Source organism: Myxocyprinus asiaticus, chromosome 7 (assembly GCF_019703515.2).
Source record: "Myxocyprinus asiaticus isolate MX2 ecotype Aquarium Trade chromosome 7, UBuf_Myxa_2, whole genome shotgun sequence".
In the NCBI taxonomy this organism is placed as follows: Eukaryota; Metazoa; Chordata; class Actinopteri; order Cypriniformes; family Catostomidae; genus Myxocyprinus; species Myxocyprinus asiaticus.
In genome coordinates, this window is record NC_059350.1 from 30,530,001 (window position 1) to 30,545,508 (window position 15,508).

The 15,508-nt window shown below is 38.7% G+C and overlaps 1 protein-coding gene across 3 annotated transcripts in view; it reads left to right on the top strand.

Annotated features, from left to right (window-relative positions):
- Positions 1 to 15,508, top strand: part of LOC127443691 (F-box/WD repeat-containing protein 7) — a 252,595-nt gene that overhangs the window by 84,234 nt on the left and 152,853 nt on the right. The window contains exon 1 of one of the 3 annotated variants that reach the window (XM_051702479.1): positions 8,414 to 9,117. The exons of the other annotated variants lie outside the window; for them this stretch is intronic. Within the exon in view, the coding sequence (XP_051558439.1) occupies positions 8,965 to 9,117 (153 nt within the window). The 5' untranslated portion in view covers positions 8,414 to 8,964. Of the gene's footprint in view, positions 1 to 8,413; positions 9,118 to 15,508 lie in introns of those variants that run through there. 3 annotated transcript variants of the gene reach the window in all.

Consider the following 15,508-nt stretch of genomic DNA (forward strand, 5'->3'; position numbering starts at 1 on the left):
ATTCTTTAAATTATTTATTAATATCTGTGACAGAAGTAAATATATTGCCTCCATAAGACATTACTGAAGGAATTGTGGAAAATAAAACACTCTCTGTTTTATGTATCTGGCAAGCGTTTCCCTGCTTTTTCCCCCAACTCAAAATGTTTCTGTCTTGCCCTGAATAACCAAAACTCAACCTTCTGTGACAGAATAGTACTGTAACTATATTTTAGCTGGGTCAGCTCTCTCAGACCATTGGATGACATTCATCGCTTCAGCTCTGTTTCAGCACTTTTAGTACTCTTCCTATTCTATGAATTCTTGTGCTTTGATCTTTTTAATGAATGAGGCATATTGTATGATCCGCCCCTAAGAACTGCCTTAAGCTCCTCCCGTGCCACGCCCACAGAGGACACTGAGGGCCAGTTGGTTTCTACATGAACATTGACTTCTGTCTTTAACATTTGTTGAAATGCCATCTATATGATTTCCTTTGCTCTATATGTGGCAACATCTCTAAACACACCAAAGCATGATCTGAAACTAAAATGTTCCCAATTGAGCAGTCAGTGGCAAATGGAATAAGTTACTTATATAAAAAAATAATAAAAAAAAAAAATCTCCATGTCTGTAACACCAAGATTTTTACACATCCTTTGTAGTGTCAACGTTGCTGTAAAGGGTCTACACACCTTTACATCACTACGATCAAGGACCGGATCCATTAAAGACCACCTATTTTGGTTTTTAAACATGCCTCATTTTGTTTTAAAGGTCTCATAAAAAAGATTTACATGCATCCAAGGTCAAAAATCACTTTAATTTGCTCATAATTTAAATTGCAGCATTACCTTTTTTTTTTTCCCAGTGTCAAAAACGACTCGTTCAATGATCCGTTCTAAAGGATTCATTCTAAAACCTACTCTGCTCTGATTGGTCAGATGTCCCAGTCTGTTGTGATTGGTCTACTGCTTAGTGTAGTGTTTGAGGGCGGGTCAAAGCTGTTCGTGAGCAGCCAATGAAGACCAGAGGCGGGTTTTTTGTTACCAAATTATGTAGGTTAGTACAGGAAGTTAGTCTGGATTTACTAAAGACTCTCTCAGATGTTCAGAATCGGTTCTTTTGTTTGGGAGTCAATAGCTCCATGTCATGCACTTTGATTTTTGAAACTTTGCAGACTTTTTTTACATTCACAAACAGCTATATAACACACTACATGAAAGGTAATATTTGAAAAACCGTAATAGGTGCTCATTAAAAGATTGAAGTCTCCACCCAAAACCCAGCCGCGGCCCGTGCATTTTAAGTCTAGGCCTTCAGTGCAATTCATGCCATTGAGAAAACACAGTTTCACAATGAATAAGACACATCATATATTACGTGGCAGTGAACTAATAATACCAATGGACATTTTAAAAACAAGTCCACGCACAAAAGCCAGAACCAAGGAGGTCTAATACCAAGAAAAGCTCTCTAGTAATATTTGCAATTTAAATTTTGCTTGCAATAAATTTGGTTTAATCAGGGTACACGGTTACTTTTCAAAACCTGATCTGACACTGAATGCTCAAGCAGCTTAATTTACACTTAGAAAACTCTTATAATGTTGCTATAACAATGCAAAAAGCACTTACCAATTTGCTTGAAGTGAAAATCAGCCCTCCATTCCTGTTTAATCAATCGCTCGATCATGCAGAACATCTCGAAATTGACCTATATCTACCAAACAAAGTCCAAACGTAGCGAAACTAAATACACATAGACAACATGACATTCTGAGGCTGCACGCCAAGTCGCATCAAATAGAAAAACAATGGTGCTACAACAGAAAAACGCTCATAACTCCGCAGCTGTTTGATCAATGATGTTGAAAATTGGTTTGCATCTTCTATGGCCCAAAGGCTAACATATCACTTGAATATAAGTTGAAAAAATAAACAAACATGGCTGCCAGCAGCCAATCAAATTTCAGCAGCTAATAACATCAAATCTGAATGGCCGGGCATTACGAAACTTGAGATATTCATACACAGTGTCAAAATGAGGTGGTGTATCAAGTTTTGTGAGAAACTGTCACAAGGTGGCGCTATAACAAAAACATTTACGTTTTTGCTAATTACTTCATCCGAGCACATTAAAATCAAAATGCTTTTTACCTCTAAATCCTTGCGTCAAGTCCTACAAAATGTAAATATCATTTTTTTTTTTTTTTCATTTTATAAAGTGTTTCTCCCTTTCTAATTTACTGAAAACCCTACTTTTTCGAACTCCTCCTAGGGCGTTAATCAGATCTTCACCAAACTTGGCCCAGGTCAGCACTAGACCATGAAGGCAAAAAGTTATCAAAAGAATTGTGATCCATTAAATCGTCTAGAAGATACAATCCGATATATTTGACTAGTGAGGCCCATTATGACTAATATTCCTGTATCTTGTGTGCACAAATGCCAAACTTCACAAAACTGTGTAAATAAAAAAACAGGACATTCTGAGGAATCATTCTAAATTTCATGGATTTATTATGAAGGGGGGGCTAACAGCAAATTTTAAATCAGCCATTTATCTGACCAATGAGAGCTGTAATACTATTTTTTTGTCCACCAGAGGGAGCCACAGGATAAGAAATCCTTTTAAGTCTATAGCTTTCATGAGTGTATAATTGCATATAAATGTATTTGAAGAAACGTGGTACACTGACAATGTTTTCTGAATTTTATAATATTAGTTTGCAAATAAATCTGTGATTTCCAAAATGATTATAGATAATCAAATGTCACCTTAATTTTTACATATCCTAAAAATATTGAAAACATATTTGTCAAGTTGCCAGACATGATTAACTGTCACATTGTTTTAGGGATATGTTTACATATGTCTGGAATTATATTGTGTGTTTATTTTTCCATTATTACCATTTCTGTCTCGCATCATTTCTATATGGCTGCATCCGAAAACTGTAAAATGCTGCCTTAAAACCAGCCCAAAATTGCCCCATAGGCATACTATGGCAAGGCTCTTGCCCATGAAAACAATTGTTTCCTACTATGACAAGACAATGAATTTTGTGGGATCATATCTCCCAATCAGAATGTCGGAGAGACATAGGTGAAGGCTCATTTCACTCGGGCTACCAGTCAGTCTTTAAGTATCGTCTTGGAAATGGCGTAGCCACGCCCTAGCAACCATTCCTTAGACTTCCATTCAAAATGGCTCAGAAGGGTATCTTCAGAACAGAATATTGTAGACACTTGGCGATTGGATCTTTAGAATCAGGTTAGTATCAGCCAATAAGAATCTCTCTGATCACTGGCTAGCCACGCCCTAGCAACCATTTAGAGCACCCTAGCAACAAGCCCTATTGACTTCCATTAAAAATGGCTGAGAGTGTTATCTTTGGAACAGAATGGACTAAAGACTTGACAGTTGGCTAGTTTCACTTGGGTGAGCAATCAGTCTTCATGCATCCACTTGAAAAACTACTTAGCCATGCCCTAGCAACCATTTAGAGTACCCTAGCAAACAAACCCCATTGACTTCCATTAAAAATGGCTGAGAGTGATATCTTTGGATCAGAATGTCCTTGAGAAAGGACACTTGGCTAGTTTTACTTGGGTGAGCAATCAGACTTCAGGTATTATCATGGAAACTACTTAGCCACGCCCTAGCAACCATTTAGAGCACCCTAGCAGCCAGCCCTATTGACTTCCATTAAAAATAGCTGAGAGTGATATCTTTGGATCAGAATGTCCTTGAGAAATGACAGTTGGCTAGTTTTACTTGGGTGAGCAATCAGACTTCAGGTATCATCATGGAAACTAATTAGCCATGCCCTAGCAACCATTTAGAGCACCCTAGCAACCAAACCAAATTTAATTCCATTCAAAATGACAGAGTGATATCTTTGGATCAGAATGTCCTAGAGAAATGACAGCTGGCTTGTTTTACATGGGTGGGCAATCATTCTTGAAGTATCATCATGGAAACTACTTAGCCAAACCCTAGCAACCATTTAGAGCACCCTAACAACCAAACCCCATTGACTTCCATTCAAAATGCTTAGATGGGGATCTCAGGATCAGAATGTCGTAGAGACTTCTGGTTTCATTCATTGGACTCAGGGTAGCAAGGAGCCTTTTGAGTATCACCTTGGTAACTGTCTAGCAACCAGATGCGGTTGCCCTAGCAACCAAGTAACAAATCACATATCTCTGCATCAGAACAACGTACAGATTTCTGGCTTTGTTCATTTGACTTAGGGTAGTAAGGAGCCGTTTGAATATCACCTTGGTAACTGCCTAGCAACCAAATGGGGTTACCCAAGCCACCAAGTAACAAATATTCTTCCCAATTTTCAACACAATTAGTTTAGGCAGGATCTATTCCGTCAATTTCTATTATTTGTCATCCACTGGATCATTTCTGTCAATTCTGATTATTTTGCTTATTTCTTCACATGTGCTTGGACCCCGATGATTGTTGCTTGTGGCTATATTTGTATTTTTATTTATTTATTTTCTCAGTGTTCATTTCTTGAATTTGTTGACAATGTGTAATAATAATGTCAAATATTCTTTGAAAAAAATATTTGTTTAAGAAAGCAGCCTTCTGAGTACCTTTGCATAGCCATATTGGTGCATAATCGGTGCACAATCCACACAGAAAAGGTCTGTTTTCATTCCAGCTCAAAAATTAACTATATCGGCCTCCATATTGGTAATCAGTGAATTTTTCCTCTCTAAAATGGGTATCATTCTAAAAAAAAATCCCATATCGGTCGGGCTCTAGTATGTATATATGCATGTATGCATTTTATATATGCATGTATGCATTTTATATATGCATGTATGCATGTATGCATTTTATATATGTATGTATATATGTATGCATTTTATATATATACACTATATTGCCAAAAGTATTCGCTCATCTGCCTTTAGACGCATATGAACTTAAGTGACATCCCATTCTTAATCCATAGGGTTTAATATGACGTCAGCCCACCCTTTGCAGCTATAACAGCTTCAACTCTTCTGGGAAGGCTTTCCACAAGGTTTAGGAGTGTGTTTATGGGAATTTTTTACCATTCTTCCAGAAGCGTATTTGTGAGGTCAGACACTGATGTTGGACGAGAAGGCCTGGCTCGCAGTCTTCGCTCTAATTCATCCCAAAGGTGCTCTATCGGGTTGAGGTCAGGACTCTGTGCAGGCCAGTCAAGTTCTTCCACACCAAACTCGCTCTTTATGGACTTCATGGACCTTGCTTTGTGCACTGGTGCGCAGTCATGTTGGAACAGGAAGGGGCCATCCCCAAACTGTTCCCACAAAGTTGGGAGCATGGAATTGTCCAAATTCTCTTGGTATGCTGAAGCATTCAGAGTTCCTTTCACTGGAACTAAGGGGCCAAGCCCAGCTCCTGAAAAACAACCCCACACCATAATCCCCCCCCTCCACCAAACTTCACAGTTGGCACAATGCAGTCAGACAAGTACCGTTCTCCTGGCAACCGCCAAACCCAGACTCGTCCATCAGATTGCCAGATGGAGAAGCGTAATTCGTCACTCCAGAGAATGCGTCTCTACTGCTCTAGAGTCCAGTGGTGGCGTGCTTTACACCACTGCATCCGACGCTTTGCATTGCACTTGGTGATGTATGGCTTGGATGCAGCTGCTCGGCCATGGAAACCCATTCCATGAAGCTCTCTACGCACTGTTCTTGAGCTAATCTGAAGGCCACATGAACTTTGGAGGTCTGTAGCGATTGACTCTGCAGAAAGTTGGCGACCTCTGCGCACTATGCGCCTCTGCATCCGCTGACCCCGCTTTGTCATTTTACGTGGCCTACCACTTCGTGTCTGAGTTGCTGTCATTCCCAATCGCTTCCACTTTGTTATAATACCACTGACAGTTGACTGTGGAATATTTAGTAGCGAGGAAATTTCACAACTGGACTTGTTGCACAGGTGGCATCCTATCACAGTACCACGCTGGAATTCACTGAGCTCCTGAGAGCGGCCCATTCTTTCACAGATGTTTGTAGAAGCAGTCTGCATGCCTAGGTGCTTCATTTTATACACCTGTGGCCATGGAAGTGATTGGAACACCTGAATTAAATTATTTGGATGGGTGAGCGAATACTTTTGGCAATATAGTGTATGTATGCATTTTATATATAAACGTATATAGACACACCGATCAGCCACAACATCACCAACCCCCATTTCAGAATAGCATTCTGAGATGCTATTTTTCTCACCACAATTGTACAGAGTTACCATAGACTTTGTCAGTTCGAACCAGTCTGGCCATTCTCTGTTGACCTCTCTCATCAACAAGGCATTTCCATCTGCAGAACTGGATGTTTTCAGTTTTTGGCACCATTCGGAGTAAATTCTAGAGACTGTTGTGTGTGAAAATCCCAGGAGATCAGCAGTTACAGATATACTTAAACTAGCCCGTATGGCACCAACAATCATCCATGCGATTTATCTAATCAGCCAATCGTGTGGCAGCAGTGCAGTGCATAAAATCATGCCGATATGGGTCAGGAGCTTCAGTTAATGTTCACATCAACCATCAGAATGGGGAAAAAATGTGATCTCAGTGATTTGGAGCGTGGCATGATTGTTGGTGCCAGATGGACTGGTTTGAGTATTTCTGTAACTGTTGATCTCCTGGGATTTTCATGCACAACAGTCTCTAGAGTTTATTTTATTTATGGTCCGAACTGACAAATTCTGCAGTAAATCAGATAACAGCTCTGTACAATTGTGGTGAGAAGAATAGCTTCTCAGAATGCTATTCTGAAATGCGGGTTGGCGCTGTTTTAGCAGCACAAGGGGGGCCTACACAATATTAGGCAGGTGGTTTTAATGTTGTGACTGATCTGTGTATATATAAAATCAAACTTTTGACACTTAGGACAGTTGAGGGACTTGCACACAACTATTACACAAGCTGCAAACATTTATTGATGCTCAAGAAGACAACACACTACTATATGCATACTATATGTAAATATCTGTAATGTAGATTCTGAAGAGCAGTACAAAATAAAAAAAAGATTTTATTTCTTATGTATAAATTATGAAAGGGCTGTGAACATTTGAGACAAAAGGGAATGCAAACTTAACTATATATACTGTTTATTAAACCTTCGATTAATGGGTTATCAGCTGTCTTTGGCTGTTTATCTTGTTTCTGAACAGCAATCTAAATTGAGCAATTCTGTGATTTGGCGACTAAAAACAGCCATTTGGCTCCTTAATGTTTCAGTTTAGGAGCAAATGGCTTCTCAGTCATTTTTTTAGTCTGGAGCCCTGTCAAACATACCCCTTCAGGTCAAAAGATTTTTAAAGATCATGAGAAACATTTTATTCAAGTGATCCCAAACTTTTGAACGGCAGTGTATTGTAAAATTTACAGTACTGGCAATTTTAGTTGCCAGTAAGTCTGTAAATAATGAAGAGTTATGTTAAACGTGTTATAGTTTTACTGTAAAATGCATTCAAACTTTGAGTTTTTCTTTTTTTTTTTTTTTTTTTTTCACACTGTTTCAAAAGTGTGAAAAAAGCTCAGCGGGTCATCAGAGACTCCAATACAGTGTATTTTTATTGTACACAGTCTTCTTATTTTGTGTATACTACATATTGTATATTATTATTTATTTTTTTGTATACAGTCTTGTGTATACTGTATATTGTATATTATTAGGTGTATATTGTGTTGTGTAACAAGATGTGTAAACTGTTTTTTGTGTAAATCAGATGTTTATTGTCATTGTCATACTGCTATGTTGCTTGGAACTGCACCCAAGAGATTCACCCACTGTTGCACTTGTGTATATCGTTGAGTGACAATAAAGGGATTTGATTTTGATTTGAACTTTTTTGAGCCGAATTCTGAGTAATTTTTTGCTGTACCTGAGCTTCTAATATGCTTGCTTCTCATATCTGTGTCCCTGCATGTTGATATCAAACACACCAAATAATTTTGTGAACTTCTTGTGCGTGTGCATACATTTCCATTTTAATCCGTGCATAACTGGCAAAGTTTAAACTGTTGTTTTATTAGACGGCACACTGTCTATGCACACTTCACAACCGTTAGATGAAATCTGAGACTTCTTGTCGCAGACCAGTCGCCGACTTAAAACATCAAAGGAGATGTCGTTTAGTGTGCACATGACTTTACTAAAGCAGCATTTAATCAGAAGAATCCCAAATTCATATTCTGTGCACAATATTATGCTTATTGCAATAATAGTATGATGAGTATTAAAAACAAAAAATCCTGATGTAGCAGACGCTGGTATGCAAGTAACTGGAGGCAGACCAGTTGCTGAGATGAGCGGGAGGAGGAGAGGAGGGAGGGGCTTTCAGAGCCTGTTTTCATCGAGATGCTCAGAAGAGTGCAGTTTGTCAGAGTGAGGGAGGGGGAAGGAGAGAGACGGAAGAGATGTGGCTTCATCACAAGCAGCTGAGGGAAGTGCAGGGAGGGTGAGTGGTGAGACACTCACTGACTGCCTCTTCTGAAGCCATCTGAGGATCATCACCCACCTGCAAGAACAACTGCATCTTCACACTCTTGGCAAAGCTTCAGGTGTTTGTAGGAAACGTACAGGTATCCTCCCTGCCCTGATGAACAAAGGCCTGGTGGAAAGAAGAACAAACGTGTCCTTGGGTGAACTCTCTCAGAGGGTTGCAGTCTTGGGTGTTCAAATGTCACAGGAACTTTTTTAGAATTAGAGAGAGGCCAGAGACCAAACAGGTTGTAACTGCTGAATAGTGACTTTCTTTGACCTCTTTGGATCTGGCAAAACTTTACCTCTGCAGTTCACTCTTTAAGTGACTTAAACTCTGCTCCCAGTCTGTCACTGAAAAGCTGACAGCACGTTTCTTTAAAGTGAAGGCCGTTGGATGCTTTGAGAACCTCTCTTCTTCTACTTGAATTGTCAATCTTCTCGTCCAAAGTTTCTTGGGTTTCTGATGAGCAGATCAATGTGTGGCTGTGGTTGCAGCATCATCTCATCTCTGATGAAGAGGCTGGGCTGCTCTGCTTGTTGCTCAGACCTGCTGTCCTGCAGCCACACCTCCGAGCACCTGCAGCGCCTGGCCACCGGCTGTCCACCTCAGCATAAGGTAACCTGTTGCTGGGGACAGAACTTGAGCTGTAGTCCTCTAAATTTCTTTTGTGCTAGCTTGTTGTAGACCATTTGCCTAAGTTAAGGACAGTAGTATAGGTAGATGCAATATTTAATTGAAGTGAATGAAATGGAGGCTTTGCTTTTGGTCCACTCGTTGGGTTTTACTGTTGTGTAACTTGGTGTTGATTTATTAGCCGACAAAACATTGAAGAAATTACTTTGCCAAAATTTCCAGGAGACACACAACTCCAGAAAACATGGGTTGAGGAAATTTCGCATGAGCTTAGATCTTACTGTGTCATGTCTTACTATGTCTATTGCTCATTCCCTTGTTTTCAAGTTAGTTATAATTTCTTGTACATTCCGAAAGGTGTGCATTTATCGTGACAGCACTCTGAGTTGTTATCAGTGTCTGAAGATTTCTGTCTGTATTAGCACAGCAGTACTGACCTTGCAGTAGTGTCTCCATTGTTATTTGGCCATTAGAAGGACCGTAGAGACCATGCAAGCACACTGCAGAAATTGATTTTGTAATGGACCAAGGTGATTTAATGGCTGTCTTGCTACCTTGACAACAGTAGAACTGTCTTTGAACTGGCATGCATTCTTAATGGACATCTGTTAAAGGCTGTCTACATCTGATTTCTTGTGGTGCATCTCAATCAGCTTCCTAGTTCAGTTGTCAGGACACTGGTCAGAACGTCGGCCATTTCTTGGGATGTCCTAATCACAAAATTGTTCCAGTGCGCTGAAACGTTAGCTCCCTAAAAATTCCCAGAATGCACTGTAAAAACCATAGAGCATCATTGCTCACCATATTCGCTTACCAGAAATGCCATTTATGTATTTTCAAATCTCAAGTTTTTAGAGGACGAGAGCAAGTGTCATTGTATGATGTCGAAGCCTTATTTTCTCTTTAAGAGTATTGTTTTTCATTCATAATATTCATTAAAGGGAAGTAATCTTTTAAATATATGACTTGTAGAAGAATATAAAAAATACACCTTTGTATATTTATTTCTTTGTTTGGGAGCTAGGGAGCGAGATGAGACAGCCTTATTCTGTGCTTGTGAAGAGTGTTTTATTGCACAGAAAAATGTACTCACAATGGAGTAGAGGAGGATATGAAGTCATGGACCCTCATATGCTGCCTGTTGTCAATGCAGCCTGTTCTGATTGTTGAGTGGTACTGACAGTCCTGCCTAATCTGTTTAACATGATCTGCCTCTGTGCTGCTCTCACTTTTCACAACATTGATCTAATATGTCTTGGGAAAATATTTATACCCTAGCAAATGTGATAAAATGCTGTAAAGGAAAAAAAAAAAGCATTTCTAATCTTAAATACAAACTGCAGTGTTGAGAGAGAAGAAAATTGAGGAGTATATTGTGAGATTAACTTAATTTGACAGCAGGGAGTTATTTGGTCTTTCCTCCACATTTAATTTTTTCAGAAATAAATGCGTTGTGTTATTCCCAGTTTCAGATGGCAAAGGGATGGCATTGATCCTGACTTATAAGCCTCATTTATTATTAAAGAAACAAACTGTGCAGAAGGGTAATGTGCTTGCAGATTTTAAAGACCCCATGAAATGGCTTGTTGAGAACTTTTTTTTTTTTTTTTTTTTTTTTTTTTGTCCTGTTTGACATATTTTCTATTCAAACATTAAGTTGGGGAGGACATATTAAAGGGCCTCATCACTTCTTTTTTAACTACCCAATTGACTTTAGTTTACATCATGACAATGAACCATGATTTAGGCTACTACTTGCTGGTTGCAGGTGTTATAAGGGGTAATTCACATACTGAGAATATATACTGCAGTTAATGAAGAACATATAGTAGTTAATAAAGTATGTTTTTTAGCTATGCAGGTGAGTAGTATGAAAACATTACAGTACATACTTAATCCGGAAATGTGGGTGTTGTCCCGTAACCCTAAAACCCTGACTTGCATGATGACTAAAAAATAATCTACTCTGGTTTTGTTAAACAAGTACCATTTAACCACAAGGAACAACTTTCTTGGTATATCTAGCACTTGCAGTTTAAATGCGCTGTCCGACTCGCGTTCTCTTCTGTTTTTTTCCTCCTTTTAATTTAATGTTTTGAATGTCTACATGGCTCCTGTGGCCTTATGGGATAGTAAAGGGTTGTGTGGATGCACACTTTAGAATTTTTGTGGATGTAGTAGGCCATCTGGGTATTTCTCACCTACTTTTATGAATACTGAGGATCCGGACACCGTGCTCCATTGACGTACTGCTTTTGGCATACTATTTATTAGGAAAGTATGCAGCCCATGCTTCAGGCTACTACTTGGTCATTGGCTGCAGGGGATATGAAGCCTTATTTATACTTTCGCCAAACAACAGGCGGCAGTCAGTGAAAATATCAGCTAATCCAGCAGGAAATGGCAGCGAAGAAGAGCTTTGCTGAACTTTACATTTACCTAGCCAGGTATTATAATAATAGTTCATGTTCACTGGTCATGTGCATGAGGTGAACAAAACAAAAACACTTAACCGTAAGTAGGCTATTTACACTCAAACACTTTTATTTGTTTACAGATATTAGTGTTTTATATTTTATAGCCTAGTCAAGACAAGTTCTACATTTAAAATAATTGTTTGAACTCCAACTACATTTAAAACAAGTTATAAACAAGAGCTGTAATGAAACCAAACTAGTGTATCGTTTGGACCTTTTTATTAACTATGCAAAAGGTAGTGGATAAATATGTTCATTTGTGTTTCTGAATAAGAACAACTGAGGAGCTGCAACAGGTAATTTTGCTGTGAAAACATTGTCCTTTTAACATTAATTGCAGTAGTGTTACTCTGCCTCAAAAGCAAAGGCACATCTGCCCTGCCCCTTTCCTCGAATTCGTCCAATGGGATTGAAGCAGTGCGCTCGCCACGCGAAACGGAGCTTTGCGGAGGCCAGGCAAACGCAGCGATGACGTCACTTTGTGCTTGCTTTGTTTATACGTCGAGTATAAACCAGCCTTATGGGGATCAGCGTTGTCATAGAAAGCATTTAATTGCACCAAAATGTGTAGTGCAGCATGAGAAAAAGGAAGACTTTAAATTGTCAATGCCTATATCTGCTAAAATTTGTCAACTCTAGATGATTTATAGATGACTAATAGACATGGATTAAAGGCCACAAAACTCCAATTTCAATTGGTGTCTTTAATGTAGGATGACATATTGTATTTTTATTTTTTTTTTTCTTGTAATCACAAAAACTGCAGATAGAAATTGTGCTGTGCTGCACTGATTGGAAGGGCAAAAGGATGATGCTTTTTCATGCTCTTTATCTCCCACTCTGTGGCTTTCTTATTGCTATGTAGGCAGGTAGTTGTTTTCTCCCTGAGTGAGATGATTCCTCCTCCATCCTGGGTAAGCCTCATCTTGTAGGATTGGGTTACTTCTCTCAAACTGGACCAAATCCTTTCATAGCTCTGATATTGATTATTACCTTCTTCAATGAAATGTAGACTGAAGGGCACAAAGGAGACGTTAGCTTCGTATTTTTAGAATTATCCGGCTAAATGCGGACTCAACTCTGCTATTGCTCTCTTTGACTGCTGAAGAAAAAACAATTAGTGCCATATTTAATATCATATATTAAAACAGTATGCCATGATAAAGCTAATTACTAAGCTGTGAGGAAGTTTTATTCTGAGGCTGAGCCCTGCGAGTCGTTCCTGTGACACTAGGCTAACTTAATAGCTAAATTTGGTGTGCTTGTATAGTCAGTTCTCTGCCTTCGAAAGGTTTGACTCAGTTAGGATTGGTGTCAGTTGAAAGAAAAACAAATGCCTTGTAATTTTACTTTAGTTATGGAAAAGGACTGAACAATGTCTCATTTTTATAAAAAATTTGACTAGTTTCTTTGTCTCACCTCAACAGTTTCGTGTTTAAAAAAATAAATAAAATAATTTGTATAAAGCATTTTGTGTTATCATGTTACACAATAGACATGTACATATACAGTATGTCAAACTGAATTATTTGGCTGCTGCATTGCATCTTGGTTGTTGATGTCTCATATATTCATTATTATAGGCTGTTATAATGTAGTCTGGTACAAAAAATGGCATATTGCATCTCTCTGCTCTTCCTTTAGGTTACGGTAATTTTCTTCATAAGCATGCACCACTGTTTTCTTTGTGGCTGGGTGAACAGTGTAGTTTTAAACTGTGGTTGGCTTGACCAAATAAGCCATAACTAGTGTAGTCAGGGCCACAAACATGTTTACGTCGTATGCTTAATTTGTCCCAGGGCTGTTTGGTATAACATTTTCAAAAGATCAATATTTGCATATACCCTAGGTATACCCACTTGTTTTGAAAATATATGTTGCCAACCATCCTGTATAATAAGGAATCTTTCTGTATTTAAGGGGAAAAATTGTTCCATTTAAAATCCATACCGGACTTTGTCACTTATTTTAGCGTCATGCACCCAGACTGCTGAGAATGTTTCACAAATCGAGAGAAATGGACCTGAGACCCATTTCGCGTGAGTTGTGCGAGTTATTGGCTGTTGCTTTACACAGACGCTACACTTGACAGAAGTGGCTGGGGGAAAAATCAGTAACAATCAGAGCAAGTCGTGTTTTCTGTCAGAAGCAGGAGAATTGACAAATATAGCATTTGAGTGCATGTTAATTGTTTCCCAGCATTTGTGATTTTAAAACACCAGTAAACACACCTATTCATGATATGGCATACATTTTTTTTTATTTTTTTTTATTGCATATGGCATTGCTCATTCTGGAAATGACGGTGAGAAAAACTGGAGCAATTTTAATACAAAAGAACAGTAGTACAGGTTTAGTTAAAATGCTTAACGTGGTTTTCTTACGTTTCCTTTGTGATAAACATTATTTACTGCCAAAACAATGACACTAAGCCAAGGAGAAATACACTATTCTCATGTTAAGCCTTTTCTCTCCCTTTCTCTCTTTCTGGTTGTTGTATTAGTGTTTTTCAATTGTGGTAGGGGCCGTTCACACTGAACATGTTTTTGCCTCCATCCGAGCTGTTTTTCAATGTAAACAAGCTCTAAATAGACCTCTTTAAACATTGTGCATTGTCTCGCACAGGAGGGCCTGTATGTACAGAGATGCAGTACCGGCACTCCCTACAATGCAATCTGTGTAGGGCACCAACACCCAAAAAGTCCACTGGCTGTCCTTCCTTGCACATTATACATTTTTGAAGGCCCGACAGCGGTCAAAAAAGGCTTCCCAAGGACCACAGCAAATATTATTTTTGCTTACCTGTTTGCTTTTCTTTTGCAAAAGAAAAAAATCCGCTATTACGCTTTCCAAAAAAGAAAAAAATACATAGCGGTGGATTACAGCAGTCAAAAGAGGAAAAAGAGGCAACATTTTCTGTCAATCCCTCAACATTTGTATAAGAAATCTCATTGAAGCTGTGGCAACTTGTTTTATTAGACTTAATTAAGGGTAAAATAATAAAATGTTATAAATTAATTATAAATAAATGCACTAAATAATAATAAAAAAAAAAGTACAACATTTACGCTGCAAGATAAGGCCGATACGCATCATCACAGTCTGTGAAATGGGTCTATTGTTCAGCAGGATGGAATCCTGACTATTGCATACTTTTTCCTTAATGGTCTCAGCCTCAGACAGCATGCCCACATACTGCCCACAATCCGTTCACTAATAGTCATTAGATAGTTAAGTAATTAGCATATTGTGCACAAAATTATTAATTACTTAACTATTAATAACTTTGATGCTTATTGTCTGCTGCCCCAATTAGACTCTATTTAGAAGTGTAGATAATATAGTGAGCCAACTTTTAACATCCTCCTTTTAGCATGCAACTAGTGATGGGTACTTCTGTTATAAATTGTCTTCTATATTGTCTCTATTCCCATTTATAAGCAATCACATAAATAATACTGAAACAAATGCTTTTGCGTCAGCATGATTCCCACTGGTTTGTATCCTTTCTGTCTATGCCTTATTTCCTCCAATATCATTGAATGCTGAGCGGAGTAGACCTATGAAGATCCCTGTAGCTACAGTGAACGGATTGATGGCCACTTTATTCAATAGTTATTTTTCCACTATCAGGCCAGTGCGAGCCAGGGCTATCAACTGGTCAGCCAGGGCCAGTAATCTCGAGCCACGAGACCAAAATCGACCTGCAGCCCCACAGCATTGCCCTAAAACCCGCCCATAATACGCTGCCCTGGTTTCCAACATCGCACATATCGCCCATTTCACAAGCAATTTGTGAACTCAAGCTGAGGTATCAGACTCTGGAGACAAGTTAGTCTTTGAAATGAACACAGATTTGTACTGTGCCCATTCACAATTTGTTATTTTTTCCCCCA